Source organism: Oscarella lobularis, chromosome 13 (assembly GCF_947507565.1).
Source record: "Oscarella lobularis chromosome 13, ooOscLobu1.1, whole genome shotgun sequence".
Lineage (NCBI taxonomy): Eukaryota > Metazoa > Porifera > Homoscleromorpha > Homosclerophorida > Oscarellidae > Oscarella > Oscarella lobularis.
Genome location: NC_089187.1, coordinates 750378 through 777638, shown reverse-complemented (window position 1 = coordinate 777638; position 27261 = coordinate 750378). Strand labels below are relative to the sequence as shown.

Sequence of the window (27261 nt, the reverse complement as noted above, 5' to 3'; positions counted from 1 at the left end):
GCATCCACTTGTATGTTCCTGACTCGTAGGAGAAAAAATTCAAAACAATCAATTTTTTAGAGCGCGCATGATAAAAATTGGATCGTAATACGGTATCAAAATCTTTGTCTTGAAATACGTTCAACCAACGCATGAGAAAGAAGACGAAGAGTTTCAGGAAAGCGCGACGCCACGAACAGAAATTGGAAGGTTGCCGAAGGTTGGGAAGAGTGCGGAAGCTATCCACGTCGCGCACGCTAAAGGAATGGAAAGCGTTTTGAGGCGGTTGTCGAGCAGTGCGGCAAGGCTTCCGACCGTCAGAGATGCTTGCGATCAAGTTCTAAGTAAGCCATTTGTCTGAAGAGTCGTTTTCCGCTCCACAGAATCGCTTTTAGATTCCAAGCGAAAGGAAGCTAGAAACGTCAACAACGAAGTAGAACCGAATGATAGGGGCTTTTCGATCCGTGATAGCGCCTATTTAGTGAGTCCACTGCTTTATTACACATCTTGACGCAGTCGTTTCTTACTCGAAACGCGAAAATCGCGTCGATCGCACTCGACGGATTGGAAGTGAAACTGAACGTCTAACTCCACTTTCATTTTCCTAAACGGCTCTCCTAGGTGTTGATTGGCACGTTGCCAAGGGAATCCAGTCCAGATTTGGTGGAAAATGTCCAAAATGAAGGGGTTCTTTCTTCGGAATCGAATCTCTCTTCTGTGTTTTATTTGCTTGTCAATCAGTACGGCTTGTATGCGAACAATGCCGAAATACTGATACGCGTTGTCAAGGCAAGATGAGTGCGGATAAGAAAAAAATATCAGATGTTCAGTCTTTGCTTTGTAGCTTCTCCTTGGGTATGTCATTGGTCTTGGTTTGAGAGATAGCCAGACTGTAGCAGTTGTTAAGGTATGGTCATGTTCCACTGTTATTCAGCCAGTTATTCCTCCCTGACGACTTCGCTGACATGTTCTCTTTAGACTTTTATAACGATGTTGGGTTTCAAAGGGAGCGCCAATTTGACGTCAGCTTGCCTAACGGGATTAAGTCAAATTCAAAGCAAAATAATTAATCTGTTGGAGGTAAACGTTGGGCTTATAGTTTGCGGTAGTTTATATGTACGACCCCTTGAACGCTTCTCCTGTGCGGATACTCCCTTTTGTGTAGAGTATTTTAAGGGCTCAAGCAACCAATTGCAGTACAATTTCTTTATGTAGTCGAATGACACGTGCTTTGTGGCTGTTATCTAATTCTGTTCCGAGGAGTTGACATCTTTACATTTGTAAGATCACGAAATGCTAGTGATCTTTCTACTTACTCTCCTTTCTGTCTCAGGGACAAAGAAGCGGGCGCCATAAACCATTGGCTATCATTTCTCTTCAAACTTCTATCCAAGAGTCCGCCTCATCATTCTCCAAAATTCATTGACGCAGCGCAGAACAGTCTCACACCTGCTCTCTGTCATTTACTAAGGAAGGATGAGACGAAGGGAAAACCTGTCGTCTCGTTCAAGATACCGAAGCTCTGTATTCAACGATGCTGCTCCGTTGCAAATCAGATGGTAAGGCACTTTGGAAGCGTTCCCGTCATCAATAGCATCAATCTTCCACCATTTGATCATCAATCCAAGTATCCAGCAACGAATCACTCCTATAATTAATAGTCTCAATGAGGTAAACGTTTGGTGGTACGTCTTAAGTCTAGACAGTTATCTCTTCTGCATTTAGATTGTCTCTTTTAATTAAGGAACTATTACTAAAGTTTGCTGGTCATAAAAGCGGTGACGTACTCGGTGACGTACTCGGTGACGTGGACGTAGATTTGTTTAGACAGTAACTTACTACGTAAGGGGGAGTTGTAATTTCCTTAAGAGGAATTGTAATTTCTTTTTTTGTTTAGACTCTTTCCGGCTGTCGTTGAAACGGCAAAGCTTGGTGGTCACGTCGGTTTGGAGCCAAGCGTTCTGTTTGCAGTCAACCTTATGTCCTTGAGTAAATGGGACAAATCAGCTCAAGAGGCAAGCACTTTGATCCGTCTCCTCTGCCGCCTCACCCAGCCCCATCCGGCGACAATGACGGCGTTGGTGGAAAGGAAGAGATGGTCAAAACGGCGACATCTTCCTCAGCAGCAGACGATTTGGTATTAGACTAAGCCGAAGATTTTTTGACCCGTCTTCGTCTCTCGTGCCGTCGCCATTGCCGCTTCATCGGTCGTTGCTATGGACGAAGCCGTTCAGGATTTCGCTTCCGGATACTTTCATCATCATGCCGCGAGTTCAGGCGGAGGCAACGGTGACAGTCGAGCTCGCAGTCTTTTTCTCAGCGCCGATGTGCCGTACGCCGCCGCCTACGCATCTTTGCTTCTGAGCGACGAACTGGCTCGACGAGATCACTCTGATGGCTCGTCCGTTTCGGTGCTGATGATTCCAGGTAATGGAATATCCTCCACATGGGTCTATGATCAGCTCGCATAGGTCTACCATGTAGATAGGCGTTTATTGAACATGTTAACGGTTACTGCGCATCTTCCGACAATAAACTGACGCCTATATAGCTCTTCCAGTAACGGACGCTCGTAGACGAGCCAGCGGACTACGCGTGCGTTAGGGGGGCTAGGCGCAAGAGTAGGCGTAAGCGAAAGACGCCCAGGGAAGAAGAGCAAGACGTAAGTATGACTCTGAACGATCCGAACGCAGTCTGAAGAACAAGAAAAACGGGTAAACGGACGGTAGTGGTACTGTTATTCTCAAGAGTGCTCGTGGCTCTGCTATGAAACGTGTCCTTCAGGACCTTACCCGAACGCCGCGCATCTTCGCGTTTTCCACTGCGACTCCTGTTAGAAAAATTGATGAAAAGAACAGTCTGCAAGAGTTTGACACCCTAAACTAGTATTAATTGGTAGTTTCGTTCGTTCATACGGGATAGAGGAGACTCACTGCCAAAACCAGTCTAAACCGACCTCTTAACAAATCTAGTAAAACGAACCAGTAGCTAGTTAGGCACTTTGTGATTTGCGCAATCGCTGTGGGCACATTTATTTGTTGCTACAAAATTGGTTTGTTTGCAGATCTGCATGAATGGCGGACCCTAAGTGGATTGAATGCCTCGATCCTCTGATGCCTGAAGTAGTCACTTTTCTCCCAGCTATGATTCGGGAAGGTGTCCTGCTTGACAAGCTTCTTTCAAAGAGACTTCTTACTGCCGGGCAATACGAAGAATTCTTTACCGCCCAGAGCATTTCTCAGGAAAATCTGGCGCGAAAACTGGTCTTTATCTTAAGAAAACGCCCTTCACCAAGTTTCAATTTATTCATGTCCGTGCTAGAAGAAGTGGATGGAGGAAAAGATCTTCTCTCTTGCTTTACCAAGCAGCGATTTAATCAAGATTTTGCTGCCGTGCACTCCGCTTCTGCGAACAGTTTGCAGGGAGATTGTAGTGATAAAAAGTCCAATCTTGAATATTCTGATCAGTCAACAATTAAAAGACCAGAAATAGGCGAACCAAAGCAATTGTTGAAAGACTCTTTTGCCGTGCACTCCGCTTCTGCAGATTGTTTGCAGGAAAATTGTAGCGATAGAAAGTCCAAGCACGAACATACTGATCAGTCAACAATTGAAAGTCCAGAAATAGGCAAACAGAAGCAATTTTTGAAAGATTCTGCAGCCTCAGCATTGCCGTTGTCTTCCAAAGAAGCTTTATGCGGAAAAAAAGAGCGTTTGCCTGATTTAGATAATTTGTCTTCAGCAACTCGTACGAAACAGACTGCATTGTTAGAAAGAAAGTATTTGCATATTCAAGTGGATGAGACTATAAGAGACATGTTTGAATCTTACAAGAGCGAGTTTAACGACATCTTGCAAGTATTTATGAAACAATTTACCGTTCCTCCAGTCATTTTACCTTGCGAGGTATCCTTTCTAAAGCTGACACCTGCAAGAAAACCTCACGAAAGTCCGCTAGTGCCTGTAATTAAAATTCCAGAGAGAAAATGTCTTATTCGATTGTTGTTGCCATTTACTGACGCGGAGGGCTTCAAAGAAGAAGAGCCCAGTCTTCGTAGAAAAATTTATGGCCTCACTGGAATTCAAGTAGATGCTATTGAAATTGTAGCCGGAAGTTGCTACGTGAATTTAACCATGTCCGGAAAAGAATTCATCCGATTTGTCTGCGGGCTTAACAATCCAGAAAACGTCAGTTACCTTGTGGAATTCGACGCTTCAATTAAACTCCGAATTGGAGATCATCCATGGGTTTCTCTTTCCCTGTTTCTTCTGCGCTGTCCATCACTTCATTTTCATTCAGTTGCCAAAGCCTTGAGAAGCTGCACACGCGTAATAAGATCTAAGATGTTTGATAACTTTATTTTTAACGCATTTCCAGAACTCAACTGAGCTTGTAGTAAGGAAAATGAGAAAATATTTGCCTCACGCAGGAGTTGATGCAGTGTATCATCACGTAGAGTCCTTATCAAACCGACTTACAAATCTTTCCAACCGTCTGGTCAATAAAGTAATAATTTACATAGCTAAGGAAAACGTCTGATCAGTAATAAAACTTCTAGCCATTGTGGACGCCCATTCATGAAAAGCAAACTCAACGGATTGTCTCTGATTTTCGTTGGATCAAAGAGAATACAGATTTGTTCTCGTTTCAGCTAAAACAATTCTGGGTCAACATAGAACTATTCTTACTATTATCCTAATCTTTATATTTTTACAGCTTCCGGCAATTTTCAATCTTGAGGTCGCTTATGGTTTACTGAGGAACATACGAAACTCTGTGCGCGTAAGTATGTTTCGTTGGTTAGGCAAAGAGATAATTCAGGCACAGGATAATGGGATGGACTTTGAAATTAACAAGATGAAGCTTACACTGATATTCCTCTTCAGATTTTTGATAAAAGTTCGTTTTTCAGACATGCAAACTTTAACTTTATAAAGAATGATACAATCTAGAAAAGTCCTGTTTTGGCCACTCTACGATCTGAATTGCAGGAGTTCATTTCGGTTATGGATCCCGAGGCTACTGCTAAACGTCTTTTTGACACGGGACACATTTCCGAAGTTGAGTTTGACTGGTTGCTAAAGTTCGCAATGTCAACGGAAAAAAAGTCGCGCGCAATGGTTACCAAAATGTTATGGCAAAGATCGTTTGAAAATGTTCCAAACGTTTTGAGAACGAAAAATGAGCAAGGCCAAATTGCATTAGAAAAACTCTCCGAGCTGATAAGTAAAATCGACACTAAACAGTATCTGTTGTGGATGAATTTTTTGAAGGGAACAAGGAAAAGATGGCTTGGAAGAAGAAACAAAATGAAGCAAAGGAAGTAGATGGTTTATTAAGGCAGCTTGCAGGCAAAGAAGAAGCAGCAAAGAGTGTCAGAGGAAACGATGTTACAGAAAACGATGAGGTAAAACGAGTTAGTTATGATTTTCTAGCCTGTGTATGTTGTTATTAGATTGGAGGACAGGACTGGACGTGGAGACGAATGGAAAAGAGGTTTCCTGTTCGTTGCAGGCCATACAGGCGAGTGGCTGAGTTGAACGGAATCATTCACGCTGCATGGTACGAGAAAGTGTACCTGTTGACTGGTGAAGAGTGGAAAAAGAAAGATGTGGGTTTCTGGATTGAAAGTTTCTTTGAATGCAACGGAAAAGGGTATCTTGTCAAGGGAGGCCAGTGGAAAGAGAAATGCAAAGCGATATTTGAGTGGAAAAATGAGAAGGAAGTAAATCTTAATCTAACGAAACGAATTCCAGTCGAGTATCAACTAAGGGGTAGATCATCTCTTGGATCCAATGGAAAAATTTATTTTGTTGGAGGGGAGAAAATGAGTAAAAGAGTAGATAGTTTTGACATAACTGAAGAAAGATGGATAAAGCTAAAAGAAATGGGAGAAGGAAGAGAGTGGTGTACGTTGGCCACGATAGACAACAAACTTTTTGTAGGAGGTGGAGAGTGGATGAATAAAGTTGAATGTTACATAATCAAGGAAGATAGGTGGATTGATATAAAACCAACAACAAACTGTGACTGCGAGTTTTCGTCATGGAATGGAAAACTTGTTGCCACGGGAGGAACAGAATTGAGCAGTTTGGTTGAAATGTATGATGACGTAAGTGGCGAATGGGTGCGGTTTCCAGAGATGAATGAAGGCCGACGGTCTCATGGCACATGCGTGATGAACGACAACAAATTAGTTGTCTTAGGAGGATATGGTGCCTTGAATTCGCTTGAGTATCTAAAAATGTAAACGGTTATCTTGCAAACAATGTTGAATTCAAAATAAGTCACATGTTTCAAGCTGCAGAAAACATTGTAGTTTCAAATGAAGCAAGGATTTATCAGGTAGCAGTCACTTTGTGCGCTTACTCAAGTCAAGCTTGACATTGTCTTTAGATAGATCTCCTAATTAAGGAAGATACAGAGGCAATGATAAAATGACCGCAGTTGAAGATAAACGCCATTTAGCGCTATTTATTTGCCAACGCTTAGGCATATAATACATGTTTAGCTTTTAAACATATACACGTAATCCCGTTTCGAAAATGAAGGATCTCCTAAGAGATCAATGTCTCGAGTACATGATTTGAGCTGTGTCAACCGAATTTGTGTCTGAGTTATGCAAAAATCGCGGATTTGATGAAAAGTGCGGCTCTGCAAAAGGCGTGCCGTAAAAAATGAGCACCACATTACCAGGTCGTCGTAATGTGTTCTTGGATAGAGCATGTGTTGTGGTAATGTTAATTGAGTCATTGTATGCAATAGATGATGTCATCCACCACGTGTAGGAGAAAAATTCGAAACAATCAATTTTTAGAGCCCACATGATATAATAGAAATTCGATCATGAAATCAAAATAAGCTAGTGCATGAAAAAGATATCGGAACCGAAGGAGGGTGCACGGAGCGCACGTTAAAGGAATGGAAAGCGTTTTGAGGCGTTTGTCGAGCAATGCGGCAAGGCTTCCGACCGTCAGAGATGCATGCGATCAAGTTCTAAGTAAGCAATCTGTCTGAAGTGTCGTTTTACGCTCCACAGAATCGCTTTTAGACTCCAAGCGAACGGAAGGAACGTCAGCAACGAAGTAGAACCGAATGATAGGGGCTTTTCGGTTCATGATAGCGCCTATTTAGCGAGTCCACGGCTCTATTACACATCTTGACGCAGTCGTTTCTTACTCGAAACGCGAAAATCGCGTCGATCGCACTCGACGGACTGGAAGTGAAACTGAACGTCTAATTCCACTTTCATTTTATCCTAAACGGCTCTCCTAGGTGTTGATTGGCACGTTGCCAAAGGAATCCAGTCCAGATTTGGTGGAAAATGTCCAAAATGAAGGGGCTCTTTCTTCGGAATCGAATCTCTCTTCTGTGTTTGATTTGCTTGTCAATCAGTACGGCTTGTATGCGAACAATGCCGAAATACTGATACGCGTTGTCAAGGCAAGATGAGTGCGGATAAGAAAAAAATATCAGATGTTCAGTCTTTGCTTTGTAGCTTCTCCTTGGGTATGTCATTGGTCTTGGTTTGAGAGATAGCCAGACTGTAGCAGTTGTTAAGGTATGGTCATGTTCCACTGTTATTCAGCCAGTTATTCCTCCCTGACGACTTCGCTGACATGTTCTCTTTAGACTTTTATAACGATGTTGGGTTTCAAAGGGAGCGCCAATTTGACGTCAGCTTGCCTAACGGGATTAAGTCAAATTCAAAGCAAAATAATTAATCTGTTGGAGGTAAACGTTGGTTGGGCTTATAGTTTGCAGTAGTTTATATGTACGACCCCTCGAACGTTTCTCCAGTGCGGACACTCCCTTTTGTGTAGAGTATTGTAACCGGTGGAAGCAGTCTATGGTTTAACTTTGGTGAAGCCATATTTCGTGCTCCTAGGAACAACATAGCCATGCTAGAACAGATGCTACGAAAAGACTTGTGGGGCTTTGATATAGAAAAAAGGATATGGATTAGGTACGTCTCGTGGGGGACGCAACCCCCATTCCGTCTTCTCTGCAACATGACGTCTATGCAGAACGGATCCGTCTTGCTTTTCGGAGGATTAGTTATTACTCATCGGTATTCTTTGCGCCCGACAAATGATCTGTGGCTTCTTACTTTAAACAAGCGCAATGTTGCTACGTGGAAGAAACTCTCCAAAAGATGTGCAAACGTTGGCGAATGTTGGAGACCACAGCCACGATTTCACGCCGTTTTAGCTGCTATTGATAACAGCCGGATTTTGCTGTTTGGAGGATACGTTCGCAGCGAAGCGACTTGCTCTGACAACGTTTTGTGGATCTTTGATATGAAGAAGATGCTATGGACTCCAAAAAATGTTACTGGAGATGATTCCACTTCTCATTTGCCACCGAGAAGTAAAGCGAAAACACAATGTTTTAGTGCGGGGACACTTATAGGTAACAAATTCGCTGTCAGTCTGATATACACTCAGTCGGCTGATCCTCGCCAGCCTGAAAAGAAATCTCGAGCTTTTCTACTGGACACAAGTACGTGGAAAACCAGTTCCATACGGCGGATAGCATTAGGGTCGGTTTCCGAAGGCGTTCTTCAGTCTTCGCTTCATAATTATCACGATGCTGTCATTTCACTTGGAACGTTTAGTACAGCAGAGCCAGAGGACGTGGACGTGAACTTTCCGCCCCTTCTACTTTTGCCGCACCCAGGATGTCCGGCAGGCGAATACAGCACGTTCTTCAGAAAAAATCCGTGCAGAAGCTGCGACGTAGCAACGTACGCATCAGCCGGGTCAAATCAATGTGAGCACTGTCCTGTCGGTTCAACAACGCTCTATTCTAATGCAGAGAGCTTGCAAAACTGCACTTGCTCTAGCAATTATTGCGTTCACGGAAGCTGCTTTCTGACGTACCAAGGAGATGAAAGAATCAAACATAAGGTGACTTGTCAGTGTAACGCTGGATTTACTGGAGCAACTTGTCAGTTTCCAACATACTATCTATTAGGAGCCGGAGTTATAATAGCATCGTCTATGCTTACTCTGATGCTTGTGTTTGCTTACAAGCATCAGAAACGCAATGAGAATCGAAAAAGAATACTCAAAGACATGAGAAAAACTTTCAACATTCCCGAAGAAGAGATAGAATTGGAAGAAAGAATTGATACAACTTGTCGCGGTGGATATAGCAAGGTTCACAAAGCCAAGTACAGAGGAATGTCATACGTAGCAATCAAAGAGCTGCTGATGGACATTGCGGAACTTGACAAGCGAGTGTTGCTACAATTTGCAAGGGAAATTGAAATCATGACTCTACTCGGTCACAAAAACGTTGTACGGTTCTTCGGAGCCGGAAAATTTGCTGCGAGCAACGGACCGTTCCTGGTTATTGAATTTGCGGAGAGAGGATCGCTAAAGAACATTTTGCTGTCTTCTGCGCCTTTGTCAATGGAAAGAAAACTTAGGTTTGCGCTTGACGCTGCTCGCGGAATGGAGTATCTACATGGCCAAAGTCCTCCGCGAATTCATCGCGATTTGAAAACGGCAAATCTACTGGTTGACCAAAATTGGGTCGTTAAGGTAGCCGACTTTGGATGCGCAAGAATGGCACAAAAAGAGGGAAAGGAGACAAGGCCAAAGAAAAGAAACCACACGTCGCATCGCAGTGAAATAGAGATGAAGCTGTTTCACAGCGAAGTTGAAGAGATGACAGTATGGCACATCGGAACTTTGTACTGGACGTCCCCTGAAGTTCTTCTGAAAAAAGCCTACGGATCTTCGGCAGACGTGTACAGGTATATAATTATTCTCTGTTTGATTCGTTTATATGTAACGGTACCTCTTTTAGCTTTGGAATCGTCTTGTGGGAAATACTGACAAGAAGCGCTCCATATGAAGAGTACGACGATTTGGCAAACTGCACTAGAGAAGAGACTAAAGCTGCTATTGCTCTACATCACAGACGTCCTTCTATACCAGACCATGTCCCGATTGCGTTGTCCAAATTGATACAGCTCTGCTGGTCTCACGAATCTAAAACGAGACCAAAATTTTCAGTCGTTGCAAATGCGATTGAGCAAGTGTTGGACGAGGAAGGCCTCAACTAATCAATACAATTGTGCATCAAAACTTTCAACTGGATGGTGCATCTTCGCATGTCAACCTACTACAAAATTAGTGAATTTGCACGTATCACAAACTCTATTCCGTTTTCGTGTCTCTCAAGCTTTATTCTGTGACTGTGATAGTGATATCTCTTCTATGTATTATAATATAACCACGATCTATTGATAGCGGTCCAACTCCCACTTCATCGATTCCTCTAGAGTTTAATTGAGCACGTGGTTTGAGGCTCAAACTCCGGACCCCTAATTACACACTCGCCAGCTTGGCACTAACCTAGCAAGATGCCCTTGTCTTATCAAAAACTCGAACAAAGGGGTCTTTGCTTAGACGTCGTCGCTGCCGCTCCGCTTTGCGTTCAGCCGACAGTTAATTCCCTTTCTTTCTGAATTAACTCGCTCTCCAGAATGTCTCACGTATGTGAAAGGAGGCTATATATAATTGTCAAGTTTTTTCAAAGGGAAAACGTGTTGCGGCGAAGCGTGGTAGACTACCTTTCCGAGCAAGGAATCCTTGCTCTGTGCTCTTAGCATGAATAGACCCTGCCACATAACTTTCATGGAGAGCGATTTCTTATCACAACGCCGTTGAAGTTCGCCTTCAAAGTGCGGAGTAAATCTAAATAAAATGGCTTAAGAGTCCGTTTCGCTGTGCAGCGAAAGGGGAAGAGCGTCTATACGTAGCTAATTGACAATCGAAGGGGACGATAGCCAAGCTGCAACAGCTTTGACAAAGGCATACGCGCCTCTTACCTTTGAAAAAGCAAGCAGTCCGTGTCTTCCTAACGGGTAAAACCGCAGGATGGCTCCAAAATTTGCGGATTCCTTCTGCGAGCTTTCAAGTAGGTCTCCCGGATGCGTGCGACGAAAGTCCTGCGTGGACGCATGCGTGGTCTCAGCGAGTTGCAAAAGAAAAGATCTGGATTACACTGGATTACAGTGAAAAAGAGCTAGCCGCAATGAGTAAGCGTGCGGCATATGTCTACTTGCACCTTATTTTTCACATAGATTGTGATCCGCCACCCCATATTTGGCTGAAAAGCGACAAGATAGTTAGCGTGGATGACCTTGCTTTTCTTGACGACCAGCTTTTGCTGGCAGACACGGAATCTCATTGCATTTGGCGCATTGACGTCGATAAGAGTGTTGACGTAGTGGATTTTTCTTGCGTCCAAGATCTGTACCGACTGTACGTCAATACGGATTCCTTTGCTGGCGTTGCTAAGAAGAAAGGCTATAAAGATGGGCTTTCAACAGAGGCACTCTTTCATGATCCTGCTCGACTGGCTGTCGATCAATATAGCAGAACGGTATATGTGTCCGATGTTGAAAATGGACGAATACGAAAAGTAGGCCCGCTATTTGTTTCATGCTCAACAAACGTGAGATCTTGCGTTTCTCAGATTCACGACGGCGTGGTTACGACGTTGGCTGGTGGCGTTGACAATGCTCTGAAGCCACTGAGCATTCTCGTAAGGGAGGACAAATCTGTCGTGTTTCTTGATATACATCACGACAATGAGAAAGTTCGAGTATGTAGGGTTGCGCTAGATGGCAATGTGACAGTCATTGCCCAAGTTGCCTTAGATGTTTCCCAGGGATGGTTTTCGTGGTTTGTCGCTGCTTTGAAACTTTATAACGGTCCCAAAGGCTGCCTCATTTTGTGTGAGGAAGGGGCCGTCAACGAGATACGCAATGGAGCAGTGTCTTGCATTAAGACGATAGCCAACGACGAATTGATCGCCGGTTACAGCAGCAAACTCAACAGCGTGTACGTTTTCAAAGTTTGCGGCTGCATGGACTTGCGTAGACTAAGTGTGAGTGGGGACAAGAAAGACGAAAATTGCTGGTCTTATATACATGAAGAATGGTTTGAAGCGTTCTCACGGTTCCTGATTGACGACGATTACACCGTTTATTCATTTCAACGTCCTTCAACTATAGTTGTTGCTCCTCTCAGACCTGATGCCCGCAAAGCTTTTCATCGCCGCCCAACAGCCACTTTTGCCTCAAGTTATGCTCAGCTACTTGACAGTGACGATTTGGCATCTCCAGACGACATCGTTTTCGAAGTCGATGCCAAAACAATTCGTGTCCCGCGAAATGTGCTCTGTTTGCGAAGCGAGTTTTTTCGTCGAATGCTTCTATCCGATTTTTTCGCGGAGTCTTCCCAACGTTCGAAAGGCGTGAAACGAATTCCTGTTTCTCAGTATTCGTATGATGCTTTCCGGTTGGTGCTGCTTTATCTGTTCACCGGCACTGTTGACGTTTCGATGTGCGCGCCTATTGTGACCGAAGTTTGTCTAGCTGCTGACTATTATCTCGCTACGGATTTGAGAGATCAATGTCTCAAGTACATGATTCTAGATGTGTCAACCCAATCCGTGTCAGAGTACGCACAAGTTGCGGATTTGATGAGAAGCGAGGCTCTGCAAAAGGCGTGCCGTCGAGTGCTTGGCGGAAAGCTTGACTAACATATCACTGAACCCTCGGATATACAGACAGTGGAATGTTCAGTTGTGCAAGGAAGATGTTTTTGAAAAATGGGTATCAGGTTGTTGTAGTGTATTCTTTAGTAGAGTGTGTGTTGTGTTGTTATGCGTTTGTCAACTAGTCCACTAGTTGCTTGTGAAAACGCAGAAGTCTAATATTGAAACTGGAGTCGTTGTATGCCACACATCGACTCTCTGTATTTCTACGTTTCAAGTGTCTAAGAAACTCTTCAAACACGTAGAGTAGATGCTAAATATCAGACGATTGACGATTACTGCCTCTTCTGGAAATAATAAGGGCGTTTACTCTATTTTCCAAATTCTGGCAATTCAATCTCGTGTTCCTCACCTAAAGAATGCTGTTCTGTTCTAGGGGTAAACTGTAGTTTGGCTTCAAGGTTTGTGATCCTGATCAGTGTAGTTTTCAGCGGACGACTCACGACAACATCTCTTGCGACGATGCCGTATTCAGACAAATGCACGTCAGGTGGACTCTGCGTTGGCATGGAAATGCCCGGGCGACGTTGGCTAGAAACGGAAGACGACGTAAATTCCGCGCCGGCTCCCCTAATGGTAATTCCTTTTGCAAACCGTAGCTTAATTAATTAATTAATTAATTAATTAATTAAATTGCCTGCAATCTTTCTCTATGAGCGCTGCCGAGAGTCATCCTTCCCTTCCCGTGACACAACCTCATCACTTGCCGTTTTCGTTTTAGATCCCTAATAGGAATAATGAATCTGCCCTAGTTCGTCGACGACACAAATTAGCTCGTATTCTTCGTACCCGACATTTTCGGATTCAATTTCGTCTTCATAGACATTTTTTCGTCTGTTTATGCTTCGACGGCGGCAAGATCGATTTTTTGCTCCATTTCTCTCTTATCGCCTCCGTGAATCGATGTACAGTAGGTTTGCCCTTTCTCCTCGTCCACGTAATCCACCCACACTGCACCCATAGATATGCTGTACAGGCGCAGCAAGGGCCCAAAAAGAACACGCTTCTTGTTGGTACGGGAACTCGACTTCGAAGGAAAATCACGTGGTTCTGGAAACTTCTTGAGTTCTCTTTGCTGCGCGGCTTCTTTTCGATATTATCATGGCAGGTAAATATTTGGAAGAGTTTAGCGGCATCTCTTGCGACAAAAAAAGCGATTGGGAGTGAGTAAGATCAGCAGCATAATCAACGAAACGATCAGTTCTTGTAGAAAAGAAGAACGCCTGTACAGTTGCGTGGAAAAAGGAGATCTACAAAGCGTAAAAGAAATTATTTCAAGCGGAAAAGTTGATTTGAGTCGAGTGTACGTAAATAAAGAGTTGATTTGCGGAGAAGATCGGATTAGGGTGAGAGTTTGCTGTATACGGGCTGTATACGAGCTGTTAAATTAGGGGCACAGCTGGAGTTTGATAACTGTTGCAGTGTTGAAAAGAAAATTTGAGATTTTGAAGGAATTAATCAGACGAGGGGCAGCAGTTTATGACGAAGTTTGTATTATTAAGGAAAACGCGTCAAATTATTATTTTGAGTCAGGTGGGCTCGGGGTAAGATTTATTTGAGATATTTTTGCACAATACGAAATATTGAATTAGACTAGTCTTACACCTCTGATGGTGGCTTGTGTCATTGGGGATGAATCTGCTGTAGAATTGCTTGTGGAGAATGGAGCAAAGATTTCACCTAATTTAGTAATACGAAATGTCATTAGCGTATTACGCAACTTGTTGTTTTACTTAGAGAGGAACGACGGCCTTGAAATTGGCATTTGCAAATGGACGCATTCAGATAGCAGAAAGTTTTATGAAGAAAGCATGTGTAGATGAACCGGATGACAGAGTAAGAAAGAAAATTGACATATTTAGTTATTATTGAATTGGCTACCTTGTAGGCTCCTCTGTTTTTCTACGCTTGTTTTGGCGGGCTAAAAATGGTGAAACTTTGGCTTAAATACATGAAAAATGATGCCCAACTCAATCCCTACTATACAACTGAGGTTTGTTAGAGAATAATGCAAGAGGAATTCATTTTTGCTGATTTTACCTTTCTTTAGTATGGAGTGTCAGCAATTCACTGGGCTGTTAAGGGTGTGCAAATTGACGTAGTTGATTGGCTTTGTAAAAGAGAATTTTGGCTTTTGAGTACAGATGTAAGCGGTTGAATACATCTTCCTGTTCTATAAATATTTGCAGGGTAGCGGGTGGAACGTGTTTCATTTCCTTGCTCAATCGACTCATAAAGAAGAAAGCGATCGAATCGATTTCTTAGTCCAGCTAGTAGAAAAAGTGCCTATTGGAATGATAGACGCGAACGTCCCTTTCTTATTGGTTCCCGGCCACAATCCCTGGGTAAGATTCTGCTTACCTGCTGTTTTTATCTTATTTTAGCACATGTGTAGGGAAGATGTACACCATTGTCTTTGGCTTGTTTGTGGAGGAATTTTGGATTGGCTAGAAAACTATTAGAATTCGGTGTCCAGCCGAAATTTGACATCAACGTATTATTAAGTACACTGTAATAAACGCATGTTCTTGAATAGCCGTTTTAGACCGGGACCACTTTGATGTGGGTAATGTTTGATAATGACGATCAAGACATTGATGTTGCAAAAGACATTGCAAAAGCTATTGCGGAGCTGAAAATTGAATTCTCTGGATTGGCATTTAGTGACAATGTAAATGTGGGTACAGTACTCTTTTGCTTAGTCTGTATGATGTTCTTATTTCAGGGATTCGATACAGATAGAGCAAAAGAAGCGTTTGATTCCTTTGTTGCTGAAAAACTTCTTGTTGCTAAAATGCCTGGTGTTATTCACTGGGCTGTTCGTTACGGCTCTCCATTGTCTCTTGACCATCTATTGCGTGATGGGGCGAATCTGGAGGATAAGGATAAGGTAATGAGTTACAAGCGATCTTATTATTTGCTATTAAAAGCTTTAGGATGGGTGTACACCAATCATGCGATGCTCAAGTCTGGAAAATTTAAAGTGGTTGGTACAGCACAATGCAAATTACCAAGTAGTTGATAAGGTAGCTTCCTTTTTTTAAACTGGACATATTAGGCAATTTAAATGTTTCAGAGCAAAAACTCGTTGCTACATCTCTATGGAAAGTCTATGACACATTCTCCGTCAGTTCTTCAATATTTGCTGAATCTCGGTCTATCGCTCGAAGCTGAAAACGATGTAAGTTTTCTTCGAAGAAAACCGACATTCTTATAGACTTGTAATCAGGACGGAATGAAACCTCACGAGACAGCTAAAGACGAAATGCAAGTATTTCTGCGAGCCGAATATGTAAGCTACCTTTTGTGTGTTATTTTTTTTATTCCTGGCCGCAAAAATGCAACAGTCATTTTGAAATATTTAGAAGCAAATGCTATCATTCCGGATTGACAGCGAACGAGTTCAACCGGAATGCGTTCAAACGTGTCTCGTCGGCGAACCGATGGCCGGAAAAACTACCCTCACGAATTCTTTGTGTGGCATCGCGCCGTAGTCGAGCGAGAGCGAATCAGACCAGAGATTATCTCTGATCAGACGAACTTGATCGAACGGCCGGAGTCGATGTACACAACAAGAAAGTGGACGGGGTGGGCCTGATGTCCATCTGGGACTTTGGCGGTCACTATCCGTTCCGCGTCGCGCATGCTATTTTGTTCCGCTTTGCCTTGACCATTTTCATCTGCGTCGTCGACATAGACGATGGAAATGGTAAAAGGCGGGCAATGAAAGAAGTGATAGCGGAAGTGAGACGATGGCTCGCTTTTTTGAAGTCGGCGAGAAAAACAATCGTCTCCGGCATCACGATCGTCGTCGTTGGCAACAAGAGGACGGGAGATAATCCGGACGCCGACATGAAACCTTCGGGCGCATTTCGAATTCACGTGACAAATGTTATTAAAGAGTTTGGGGGAATCTTCTGTTTGGGCGGCGTTGTCGAGGTGGACTGCAAGAAGGGGCAGTCGCTGGCTATGATTTCGTTTCGATCCGAACTGAAAAGAATCAGGGAAGAGCTTATTCAGGTATAGTCTAAATCTTTGCGTTTTAACTTTGGAAACTACGGTTGCGGCCGTTCTCATAGAAAGCGGATCCTGTTCCTAAGGTGTGCGAGGATTGCAGATCGCTTATTTTAAACTATTTCATCGGAGATAACCGGTTCCTGAAGTTAGAAGAGTTTAGAAGCATTGTCGAACATCGCCTTCGTCGACCTCTCATCAGAGACCTGCCAATTAAATTATTGGCCCAAAACCTTCACGATTCGGGAACTGTAAGCTAAACGTTTAATTATTTGTGCTCTTACTTTGCGCAAAAAGTTGCGTTTCTCCGCAGATTCTGTATTTTCGCACTCTTGAACAAATCTATCTAGAGCCGTCGCTTTTGGTAACCAATCTTCTAGGACCGATCCTCTCCGATCCCGACGAATTCTACATCAGCGCCGTCGACGACGACACGGGCCGAGTGAATCGAGATGACATAGGGGTAGCGCTCGAGTTATTTCAGGAAAAGCAATGGGAGCGAGATCTTCCGTGTGCGTCGTTCACTGCGGATGAAGCAATTCGGGTGATGCTCGATCTTGATCTCATTTGCCAAATTGAAGGTAAAGATGGCCCCCACTCCTATCACGTTCCTTGCCTAATCAAGGAATCAAAACCGGCTCGGGTGTGGGAAAAGAGAGACGACATGGTTGTCTACCGCGGTCGTCGCTACAGAGTTTCTCATCCTAAGACGGATGCCATTCCACCTTCGCTTTTTCCCGTTCTTCAAAGTCGCTGTGCTGCTATTTCGGGATATCGCATGATTCTGTGGAAAGACGGGTTCAAACTCGAAGTGTCCGGTGAAAGTCATTTCGTCGAATGCCTCGTCGAAATAACAAGTGAAAATGATGCCGTCGACGTGATTGTCCGCTGTTCGAAAGGAGGCGAATTAGTAGCAAAGAATACACTTGAAGACATAAAACGCACTGTCGAGTCGGTTCGAAGCGATAAAGCAAATGGTACTCCAATGGAATGGTGCTATTTGGACAGCGACGACCTTGAGAGTCACAGTTCGGAGGTGGCCGTGTACGATAGGGACGACGTCAAGTCGTGCAAGAGCAACACCGCAATTGTAAAAGCAAGAAAAGCTCGGGATGCCACCTATCCTCACATTCGAATTAGCCGTCTTCGTTTTCCTCGCCATATCCGAGACGGAGATTCGAAGCACGGAGGGCGTTTTCCTCCCGAAGACAGCGTCGTTACCGAAGATCTGATTGCGGCAATTTGTTCGGGAGCGAGCTCGAAATGGGAAGAGATCTGTTGCTTCCTCTTGTCGGCGGAAGCCGTGACGGAAATACGTCGAGGGAACCATAGCAACAAAGTGAGTCTTCAACTAGCGCTGGAGAAATGGACGGCGAAAACGGAGCATCCTCTTGTGAAAAAGGTCTTGTTGGCCTGTACGGAGTCGTCCATAAGCAAGAGAATCATTGAAGAGAGGTACAAAAAAGTGACGTCTTCGCTGTTGTAGATATGCATGCGTACAAGGTTACTGGTATGAAAATTAATTAGCGCATGTTTTTGTCTTGGTATGTAGTTTACGGTAACCGCTTTATACTTACGTGCGATTTGTAGTTTACATTTTATTAATTAATTAATTAAGCAATAAGTTGAACGACGCAGGCGAGCGTCTTGCTTGCAGAAGAGCGCTACATTCGTGCTAACACGCGCTAACACACAGGCTATTGGACTTGTCCAGTTGATAGGCAAAGCAGTACGGCAGGAATAAAGGACACTGTTTCGTGTATTCTAGGGTAAACGGCTTTTCCATGGTTTTGCTTGAAAAGACTTTTACCCTACCAGGACAGATGACAGTAATATAAGGTAGTTTCATTGTATAGTTACTATAAGCAGGACCTATGATAGGCTATCGATAGTGGTCCTACAGTGTACTCCCACTCCATAGATTCCTCTAGAGTTTAATTGAGCACGTGGTTTGAGGCTCAAACTCCGGACCCCTAATACCACACTCGCCAGCTTGGCACTAACCTACATTTATAGCTAGATCGACGACTTCCTTTTTCCCCTTCATTATGCCGACAGTTAATTCCCTTTCTTCCTAAATGTCTCGTCTCACACATATGAAAGGAGCCATATAAACCCAATAAGGGCTATTTGTCAAGTTTTTCGAAGGGAAAACGCGTCGCGGCGAAGCGTGGTAGACTATCTTTCCGAGCAAGGAATGTACAATCCTTGTTCTGAGCTCTGAGCGCATCAATAGACCCTGTCATAATTTTCACGGCAGAGCGATTTCTTATCATGACGCCGTTGAAGTTAATCCGCCTTCAAAGTGCAAAGACAACGAGTTAAATCTAAATCAAACGACTTAATAGTCCGTTCCGTTGTGCAGCGAAAGGGGAAGAGCGTCTACGTATCTAATTGACGATCGAAGGGGAAGATAGCCGAGCTGCAACAGCTTTGGCAAAGGCAAACGCGCCTCTTACCTTTGAAAAAGCAAGCAGTCCGTGTCTTCCCAGCGGTTAAAACCGAAGGATGGCTCTAAAATTTGCGGATTCCGCTTTTCTTCGTGAATCTCCCGGTTACGTGCGACGCATGCGTAGTCTCAGCGAGTTGCGAAAAAGAAAAGAGCGAGAGCATCTACGGCTGGAATGGATTACACTAGATTAGAGCTATTACAGCTAACGGCAATGAGTGAGCGCGCGGAATATGTGTACTTGTAGACTAGACTACCTTATTTGTCCCTTAGATCGTGATCCGCCACCCCATATTTGGCTGAGAAGCGACAAGATAGTTAGCGTGGATGACCTTGCTTTGCTTGACGACCTGCTTTTGGTAGCAGACATACGATCTCAATGCATTTGGCAAATTGACGTCGATACGACTCGGAGTTTTGACACGGCGGATTTTTCTGACGACGATGATCTGTACGTCAATGCGCATTCCTTTGCTGGCGTTGCTAACGAGGAAGGCTATAAAGATGGGCCTTCAACAGAGGCGCTCTTTCATGATCCTGCTCGACTGGCTGTCGATCAATATAGCAGAACGGTATATGTGTCCGACGTTGAAAATGGACGAATACGAAAAGTAGGCCCGCTATTTGTTTTATGCCCAACAAACGTGAGATCTTGCGTTTCTTAGATTCACGACGGCGTGGTTACGACGTTGGCTGGTGGCGTTGACAATGCTCTGAAGCCGCTGAGCATTCTCGTGAGGGAGGACCGATCTGTCGTGTTTCTTGATATGCGTGAGGACAATGGGATGTTTCGAATATATAGGGTTGCGCCAGATGGCAATGTGACAGTCATTGCCCAAGTTGCCTTAGCAGATGTTTCCCTGTGGTGGATTGTTTTGAATCTTTATAACGGTCCCAAAGGCTGCCTCATTTTGTGTGAGGGAATTACCGTCAGCGAGATACGTGATGGAGCAGGGTCTTGTATTAAGACCATAGAAGAGGCGCCGGACGAGTTTATCGTCGGTTACAGCAGCAAACTCAACAGCGTGTACGTTTTTGGCTACACATACTTACGTAGACTAAGTTTGAGTGGGAACGAGGAAGACGAAAAATTCTGGTCTTTTACAGACATGTACTTTGAAGATTACACACGGCTCCTGAATGACGACGATTACACCGTTTATTTATTTCAAGATCCTTCAACTATAATTGTTACTGCTCTCAGACCTGATGCCCGCAAGGCTTTTCGTCGCTGCCCAACAGCCAAGTTTGCCTCAAGTTATGCTGAACTACTTGACAATGAAGATTTGGCATCTCCAGACGACATCGTTTTCGAAGTCGATGCCAAAACAATTCGCGTCCCGCGAGTTGTGCTCTGTTTGCGAAGCGAGTTTTTCCGTCGAATGCTTCTATCCGGTTTTTTCGCGGAGTCTTCCCAATGTTCGGAAGGCGTGAAACGCATTCCTGTTTCTCAGTATTCATATGATGCTTTCCGGTTGGTGCTGCTTTATCTGTTCACCGACACTGTTGACGTTTCGATGTGCGCGCCTATTGTGACCGAAGTTTGTCTAGCTGCTGACTATTATCTCGCTACAGATTTGAGAGATCAATGTCTCAAGTACATGATTCTAGATGTGTCAACCGAATCCGTGTCGGAGTACGCACAAATTGCGGATTTGATGAAAAGCGAGGCTCTGCAAAAGGCGTGCCGTCGAGTGCTTCGCGAAGAGCTTGACTAACATATCACTGATTTACAGACAGTACGTGGAATGTAATGCATGGTAGATGTTTTGAAAAATGAGTACCAGGTTGTCGTAGTGTTTCCTTGAGTAGAGTATGTGTCGTGGTAATGTTATGCGTTTGTCAACTAGTTGCTTGTGAAAACGCAGAAGTTTAATATTGAAACTGGAGTCGTTGTACGTATGCAACACATCGACTCTCTGCATTTCTACGTTTCAAGTGTCTAAGAAACGCTTCAAATGCGTACAGTAGATGCTAAATATCAGACGATTGCTGTCTTCAGGAAATAGTAAGGATGCTTGCTCTACTTTCCACATTCAGAAAATGATACAGCACGAGAAAGATAATGCATCCACTTGTATGTTCCTGACCCGTAGGAGAAAAAAGTCAAAACAATCAATTTTTTAGAGCCCGCATGATAAAAAATTGGATCGTAATACGGTAATCAAAATCTTTGCTCGTCTTGAAATACGTTCAACCAACGCATAAGAAAGAAGACGAAGAGTTTCAAGAAAGGGCGACGCCACGAACAGAAATTGGAAGGTTGCCGAAGGGTTGCAAGCCAGGGAAGAGTGGGGAAGCTATCCCTGTTTTCAGAACACGTCGCGCACGCTAAAGGAATGGAAAGCGTTTTGAGGCGTTTGTCGAGCAGTGCGGCAAGGCTTCCGACCGTCAGAGATGCATGCGATCAAGTTCTAAGTAAGCAATCTGTCTGAAGAGTCGTTTTACGCTCCACAGAATCGCTTTTAGACTCCAAGCGAACGGAAGGAACGTCAGCAACAAAGTAGAACCGAATGATAGGGGCTTTTCGGTCCATGATAGCGCCTATTTAGTGAGTCCACTGCTTTATTACACATCTTGACGCAGTCGTTTCTTACTCGAAACGCGAAAATCGCGTCGATCGCACTCGACGGACTGGAAGTGAAACTGAACGTCTAACTCCACTTTCATTTTCCTAAACGGCTCTCCTAGGTGTTGATTGGCACGTTGCCAAGGGAATCCAGTCCAGATTTGGTGGAAAATGTCCAAAATGAAGGGGCTCTTTCTTCGGAATCGAATCTTTCTTCTGTGTTTGATTTGCTTGTCAATCAGTACGGCTTGTATGCGAACAATGCCGACATGCTGATACGCGTTGTCAAGGCAAGATGAGTGCGGATAAGAAAAAAATATCACATGTTCAGTCTTTGCTTTGTAGCTTCTCCTTGGTTATGTCATTGGTCTTGGTTTGAGAGATAGTCAGACTGTAGCAGTTGTTAAGGCATGTCCCACTGTTATTCAGCCAGTTATTCCTTCCTAATGACTTCGCTGACATGTTCTCTTTAGACTTTTATAACGATGTTGGGTTTCAAAGGGAGCGCCAATTTGACGTCAGCTTGCCTAACGGGATTAAGTCAAATTCAAAGCAAAATTATTAATCTGTTGGAGGTAAACGTTGGTTGGGCTTATAGTTTGCAGTAGTTTATATGCACGACCCCTCAAACGTTTCTCCGGTGCGGATACTCCCTTCTGTGTAAAGTATTCAAGCAACCAATTGCAGTACAATTTCTTTATGCAGTCAAATGACACGTGCTTTGTGGCTGTTATTCAATTTTGTTCCGAGAAGTTGACATCTTTACATTTGTAAGATCACGAAATGCTAGTGATCTTTCTACTTACTCTCCTTTCCGTCTCAGGGACAAAGAAGCGGACGCCATGAACCATTGGCTATCTTTTCTCTTCGAACTTCTATCCAAGAGTCCGCCTCATCATTCTCCAAAATTCATTGACGCTGCGCAGAGCAGTCTCGCACCTGTTCTCTGTCATTTACTAAGGAAGGATGAGACGAAGGGAAAACCTGTCGTCTCGTTCAAGATACCGAAGCTCTGTATTCAGCGATGCTGCTCCGTTGCAAATCAGATGGTAAGACACTTTGGAAGCGTCCCACAAATGACGTCATCAATAGCATCGATCTTCCATCATTTGATCATCGATCCAAGCGTCCAGCAACGAATCATTCCAATAGTTAATAGTCTCAATGAGGTAAACGTTTGGTGGTACGACTTACGCCTTACGTCTGGACAGTTATCTATTCTGGATTTAGATTGTCTCTTCTAAGGAACTATTACTAAAGTTTGCTGGTCCTAAAAGCGGTGACGTACTCGGTGACGTGGACGTAGATTTGTTTAGACAGTAAGTACGGGGAGTTGTAATTTCCTTATTGTTTAGATAATAAATATAAGGGGAATTGTAATTTCTTTTTATTTTGTTTAGACTCTTACCGGCCGTCGTTGAAACGGCAAAGCTTGGTGGTCACGTTGGCTTGGAGCCAAGCGTCCTGTTTGCCATCAACCTTCTATCGACTATTGCCGTTCTGATTAAATGCGACAAATCGACTCAAGAGCCAAACTCTTCCTTCGATCCGTCTCCTCCGCCGTCTCACCCATCCGGCGACAACGACGGCGTTGGTGAAAACGAAGAGATGGTCAAAACGACGACGTCCTCCTCAGCAGCAGACGATTCAGCATTGGACTTAGCCGAAGACTTTCTGACGCGTCTTTCGTCTCTCATTCCGTCGCTCGTTGCCGCTTCGTCGGTCGTCGCTATGGACGAAGCCGTTCAGGATTTCGCTTCCGGATACTTTCATCATCACGCCGCGAGTTCAGGCGAAAGCGACAGTCGAGCTCGCAGCCTTTTTCTCAGTGCCGACGTACCGTACGCCGCCGCCTACGCGTCTTTGCTTCTCAGCGACAAACTGGCTCGACGAGGTCACTATGATGGCTCCTCCGTTTCAGTGCTGATGATTCAGGTAATGAGATATCTCCCATAGGGGTCTGTGATCAGCTCTGCAATAATTTCTCATATCGTGTACATGGATAGACCTTAGTGACTTTCCTTTGCCCTGCTCTCTGTTTCTCTTTCTATTGATTCTTCTTTTCTTTAGGTCGAATTTCGACAAATTTTCGATGATCTCGCATCGAATCACTACGTTCCCTTAGACTGGACGGACTGCCTCGCGCAACTGCTAGCGACTCGCCGAATTATCGTCGCCGACGTCGCCGAGTCTCGTCCTCTCTCGCAAACACTCAAAAGCCTCGACCCAACCGAAAGCGGAAAGCGCGCCCACTTTGCCGGCGACGACGCATCAAGAAGCGCAGCGCGAGCCCTACTAGACCTCTCCTGGCCTAGCCTACTCGAAATTCTCGCCGTGCCCCTTCGCAACCCTCCCTCAGCCTCGCGCCGATCGCTCGCAAAACGCTCCCCAACCAAATCCCTCATACCCACGTGTCTCGACGGTTTGACGCGCGGCGCGCGCCTGTGCGCCGCACTCGACATGCAGTCGCGCTGTTCCACCGCGTTCGAGCTCATGGTCGACGTCGCGTGCGCGGACGGCATCGCGCCGGCGAATCGACTCGTCGCCGCCCACGCGCTCTGCATGGAAGTGCTTCTCGACACGGCCGTCACGTGCGACGCCGAATGTTGGAGTCACGTGTTCAAGTGCTGCGCCCACGTTGCCGCCGTCGAACGCGCCTTATTCGCTTCCGGGGTGAAATCGCCGACGACGATCGAGTCGACTGTCGCCGATTTGCTTCTAGTTCGTCGTCGTGCGAAAGGGGACGATAATCCGGGACGTTTACTTGACTACGGCGAAACGGCAAGTGCCGTTTGCATTCTGACGTCGCTCGTTGACGCCCTGTTTCGTCACGCTGCCGACGTTTTGAATTTGAATCAACTGAGACGATTCATCGGCGCTTTGTCCTCCTTCTCACGTCGACAATTATTTGCAAACGAAGGCTATTTTCTCTCCGAAGACGAAGGTCCTCCGACTGGAGAATTGAGTCGGATTGCTCACGTTTTGATGAAATGCGCTGACGACGAGTCAAAACCGTTGATTTTTGTCTGCAACATTTGGCACTCCGTAGCGGACTATCTGGTAGAGGTAAGTCATCTCGAGGATATCTCTGTAACCAGGTTACGTACCCAAATCCATGCATACGGCCACAATCGCGTTGTTAGTGACCGGATCTCGTACACACGTGCAAAACGTCTGCACTCTGTATAACGATGTTCGTAAGTTTACGTAGCACGTGCTGTCTACGTGGTTTTATTAGAGCTATCGCGCCGTTTTTATTACTACGCACTTTTCCACCTGTTTTTTTTTTCTTCTTAGGCTGCTTGTCATTCGGTTCGTCGCGTTGCCAAGGCGTCCGTCTCGTCGTTGCACACGATAATCAGCTCCATCCTAGCGCACCGAACGGAAAGATCGGGATTCTCGACGCAGGAGACGCTCCTTCGTCCGCTCGAAAACCTCATAGCATTGCAGATGTGCGACGGTGACACACAGCACCAGGTAAGTCCGAACGTTACGTTTCAGCACTCTAAACGTATCCGTTTCCTTGCCTACCAGGTGATCTCCTCCCTCTGCGACTTGGTCGAACAATCAATGGATTGCATTCAGTCGGGTTGGCAGTCCGTCTTCCGAACTCTCCGCGCCGTTCGCACGACGGCAAACGACGCCGTCGCCAGCGTCGCACTCGAACTCATCGCCGCCGTTCTCCGATCCGGCAAAGTCTCCGTGTTCTCCGCGGCGGCCGTGCCGTGCGTCCAATGCTTGGTCAAGCTCGTCGCCGACGATTCGCACGCGCTGCAAGTCGATGGCGACGATCGCTTATCCGTCCGAAGTTGCCTGACACGCTTCGCCCATCGCCTCGCTTCGGTGAATCTGATGCGTGCACCGCCGAAGATGCGCGGGGCCAACCGAATTCGCCTACCCGTTGTCGACTGCGACGCGTGGAACGACGAGAATGGTATTGTCACCGTGTGGGGCTTGCTTCTGTGCGGAATCGTCGAAGCGGTCGTTCAGTGTCGTCGAGCCGTCGATCCCGCGTTGGTGGCGGAATTGCGAGACATTTTGGTCGTCGTTCTCAAATCTCCCGATCGACGTTTATACGTCATGGCGCTCGTCGACGTCGTGTTGGCGTCTATTGGAACGTGGGTGCAGTCGGCTCGGTGGGACGACGATTCGTTGGCGAACTTTTGCCTCACGTTTGGATCCGTCGTCGAAATGATCGTCGACTCTTTTCGCGACGTGAACGAGCACGACTCGACCGCTTCTCGTCGATTAATTGATTCAATATCGAAAGTGATACTAGTTTGCCTCAAGCAAGAGGAGGAAAAAGTGGCACGACTAGGATGCTCGACGTTCAGGCAAGTTAACTAGCATTTTGTTTGTTCCTTTTTATCTAACGATGTCTTTGCTAGACACTTACTTGTTTCGTGTGGAGCTCAATTCGACTTCGCTACGTGGCAGAGCGTTTCGTCGCATCTTACTGAGGCCTTGTCTATTACTCGGTCACCTATCGTCTCTCTCATTCGCCAGTTTGCCGAGGGTGACGGCAGCATTCGAGGAAAGGACAATAGCGTTCAGGTTGTCAAGAGAAAAGATACCGACATCGCGACAGCACGCCGAGCCTTGGAACTAGCAGAACAAGTACAAAGAAATAGGCTTTGTCTATCTTTCGAGCAAATAATCTCGATTAGGTTCTCATGTACGGTGAAGAAGAAATGCAGAGCACGCCTGAAACCGAGAGGAAGAAGCTACGTCAACTCGAGGCAAGTTCAATTGCCTGCCACTCCTTGCATCTCGTCATTTCGACGAGTAACGCCGACGAAGCGAAGATTCGTCTATCGTCGAGGCGCATCGTGGTGAGTCTACTTGTTCACCAGCTCTTGCTTCAGTTTCTCCACGAGATATTCTTCGGAGATAATTCTCAGATTCCTGTTGGCTTTAGTGAGAGCGTCTTCCCTTCAGTAACGTCGGCTCTAAAGGAGACGATTGTCGTGGCAATCAAGTTCGAGGCTCGTCCCGGTCTTCGCCTTCTGTTGCAAAAAACGTTAGGTCTAAAAAAAGGCGTTCTGTCGATGGGAAAAGAAGTTACAGCAGCCCTCAGGCTGTACCTTCGTTCAGTTCAGCAAGTCGCCACTTCGAAGAATCAATTTTCCGAATGGGTTTCATTCTCTCTGGAAGAATGTTGTCAGCTCGTCGTTTCTCATTTCGTCCGTTTCATGATTCGTCACAATGATCTGTGGTCTTCGAATGAGCGGATGTTGCTCGTTTCTCTGTGGGAGAACTGCGTCGCTTCGGTTGTCGATTTTGTTACTGCTTTACCAGTCACTGTCTTTCGTCCGGCTCTCTCTGTAGCTTATCCTTCCTTTGTTCAGTTGGTGAGCCTGATGGAGTCCCATGCGCTTAAATTGTCAATCGAGAAATTTCTTGCTCAAGTAGGAGCAGTAGTAATTCTACAGAAGCTTGATTGAGATGAAATCGTTCTAGCTAGTTTGCGTTTGTAGCATTTGCTAAAGAGCTTCTCTTTTGCTTAGCAGTATAGCGTTTGTAAAAATGCAAATTATTTTCCTTCTCACTAATATAACTACAGAGGATTCTTTCTTTCTGGCACGGATAGAGAAGTATACAAGTGTCTTAGTTTTATATTTATACCGTATACACATGTATATCGTACTTGCCCCACAAAATGAATGCCTCG

General features: G+C 45.0%; 7 protein-coding genes and 2 long non-coding RNA genes across 14 annotated transcripts; 8 read left to right on the top strand and 1 right to left on the bottom strand.

The window, feature by feature from the left end:
* The first annotated feature begins 238 nt into the window (after positions 1-238).
* Positions 239-2515, top strand: LOC136194911 (uncharacterized). The gene is made up of 10 exons (XR_010671722.1): positions 239-323; positions 375-412; positions 462-549; positions 601-768; positions 824-886; positions 958-1059; positions 1195-1259; positions 1313-1650; positions 1705-1821; positions 1877-2515. It is a non-coding gene; the product is annotated as an uncharacterized lncRNA (long non-coding RNA).
* Positions 2516-2583: 68 nt separating this feature from the next.
* On the top strand, positions 2584-6718 carry LOC136194569 (uncharacterized). 4 transcript variants are annotated; one of them, XM_065983741.1, is made up of 10 exons: positions 2584-2693; positions 3044-4307; positions 4357-4485; positions 4538-4645; positions 4696-4761; positions 4807-4878; positions 4932-5205; positions 5253-5386; positions 5435-6324; positions 6376-6718. In XM_065983741.1, exons 2-9 carry the CDS (start codon positions 3054-3056, stop codon positions 6227-6229), a joined length of 2832 nt encoding a protein of 943 aa, XP_065839813.1. In that variant the 5' UTR covers positions 2584-2693; positions 3044-3053; the 3' UTR covers positions 6230-6324; positions 6376-6718. The 4 variants fall into 4 exon arrangements, with proteins under 4 accessions (XP_065839813.1, XP_065839811.1, XP_065839810.1 ...); XM_065983739.1 differs by having other exon boundaries at positions 4696-4878; positions 6380-6718; XM_065983738.1 differs by having other exon boundaries at positions 4696-4878.
* Positions 6719-6893: 175 nt separating this feature from the next.
* Positions 6894-10238, top strand: LOC136194910 (uncharacterized). The gene is made up of 8 exons (XM_065984164.1): positions 6894-6979; positions 7031-7064; positions 7114-7201; positions 7255-7422; positions 7478-7540; positions 7612-7713; positions 7803-9742; positions 9796-10238. Exons 1-8 carry the CDS (start codon positions 6901-6903, stop codon positions 10052-10054), a joined length of 2733 nt encoding a protein of 910 aa, XP_065840236.1. The 5' UTR covers positions 6894-6900; the 3' UTR covers positions 10055-10238.
* On the bottom strand, positions 9911-10641 carry LOC136194913 (uncharacterized). Its single transcript, XR_010671724.1, has 3 exons — positions 10565-10641; positions 10347-10501; positions 9911-9980 (listed from the first exon to the last, which is right to left on the bottom strand). It is a non-coding gene; the product is annotated as an uncharacterized lncRNA (long non-coding RNA).
* Positions 10642-10967: 326 nt separating this feature from the next.
* LOC136194541 (uncharacterized) lies at positions 10968-12665 on the top strand. Its single transcript, XM_065983707.1, has 3 exons — positions 10968-11032; positions 11078-11418; positions 11473-12665. Exons 1-3 carry the CDS (start codon positions 11029-11031, stop codon positions 12541-12543), a joined length of 1416 nt encoding a protein of 471 aa, XP_065839779.1. The 5' UTR covers positions 10968-11028; the 3' UTR covers positions 12544-12665.
* Positions 12666-13609: 944 nt separating this feature from the next.
* On the top strand, positions 13610-16170 carry LOC136194335 (ankyrin-3-like). 3 transcript variants are annotated; one of them, XM_065983416.1, is made up of 15 exons: positions 13610-13721; positions 13769-13904; positions 13950-14102; positions 14151-14246; positions 14296-14394; positions 14447-14551; positions 14609-14704; positions 14748-14903; positions 14954-15052; positions 15104-15229; positions 15284-15448; positions 15495-15584; positions 15635-15739; positions 15788-15850; positions 15924-16170. In XM_065983416.1, the coding sequence occupies exons 1-15, from the start codon at positions 13660-13662 to the stop codon at positions 16050-16052; spliced, it is 1680 nt and encodes a 559-aa protein (XP_065839488.1). In that variant the 5' UTR covers positions 13610-13659; the 3' UTR covers positions 16053-16170. The 3 variants fall into 3 exon arrangements, with proteins under 3 accessions (XP_065839488.1, XP_065839487.1, XP_065839489.1); XM_065983415.1 differs by having other exon boundaries at positions 15104-15235; XM_065983417.1 differs by lacking the exon at positions 13610-13721 and having other exon boundaries at positions 13883-13904; positions 13981-14102; positions 15104-15235.
* LOC136194334 (uncharacterized) lies at positions 16014-18148 on the top strand. Its single transcript, XM_065983414.1, has 3 exons — positions 16014-16578; positions 16638-16823; positions 16886-18148. Exons 1-3 carry the CDS (start codon positions 16156-16158, stop codon positions 18056-18058), a joined length of 1782 nt encoding a protein of 593 aa, XP_065839486.1. The 5' UTR covers positions 16014-16155; the 3' UTR covers positions 18059-18148.
* Positions 18149-19149: 1001 nt separating this feature from the next.
* Positions 19150-20913, top strand: LOC136194908 (uncharacterized). The gene is made up of 3 exons (XM_065984161.1): positions 19150-19239; positions 19295-19632; positions 19687-20913. Exons 1-3 carry the CDS (start codon positions 19197-19199, stop codon positions 20737-20739), a joined length of 1434 nt encoding a protein of 477 aa, XP_065840233.1. The 5' UTR covers positions 19150-19196; the 3' UTR covers positions 20740-20913.
* Positions 20914-21356: 443 nt separating this feature from the next.
* Positions 21357-27162, top strand: LOC136194906 (brefeldin A-inhibited guanine nucleotide-exchange protein 3-like). The gene is made up of 15 exons (XM_065984157.1): positions 21357-21439; positions 21491-21524; positions 21574-21661; positions 21713-21880; positions 21936-21998; positions 22064-22165; positions 22296-22360; positions 22414-22759; positions 22821-22909; positions 22991-23525; positions 23661-24656; positions 24888-25067; positions 25125-25924; positions 25979-26207; positions 26258-27162. Exons 1-15 carry the CDS (start codon positions 21361-21363, stop codon positions 27032-27034), a joined length of 4551 nt encoding a protein of 1516 aa, XP_065840229.1. The 5' UTR covers positions 21357-21360; the 3' UTR covers positions 27035-27162.
* The last annotated feature ends 99 nt before the right edge of the window (positions 27163-27261 follow it).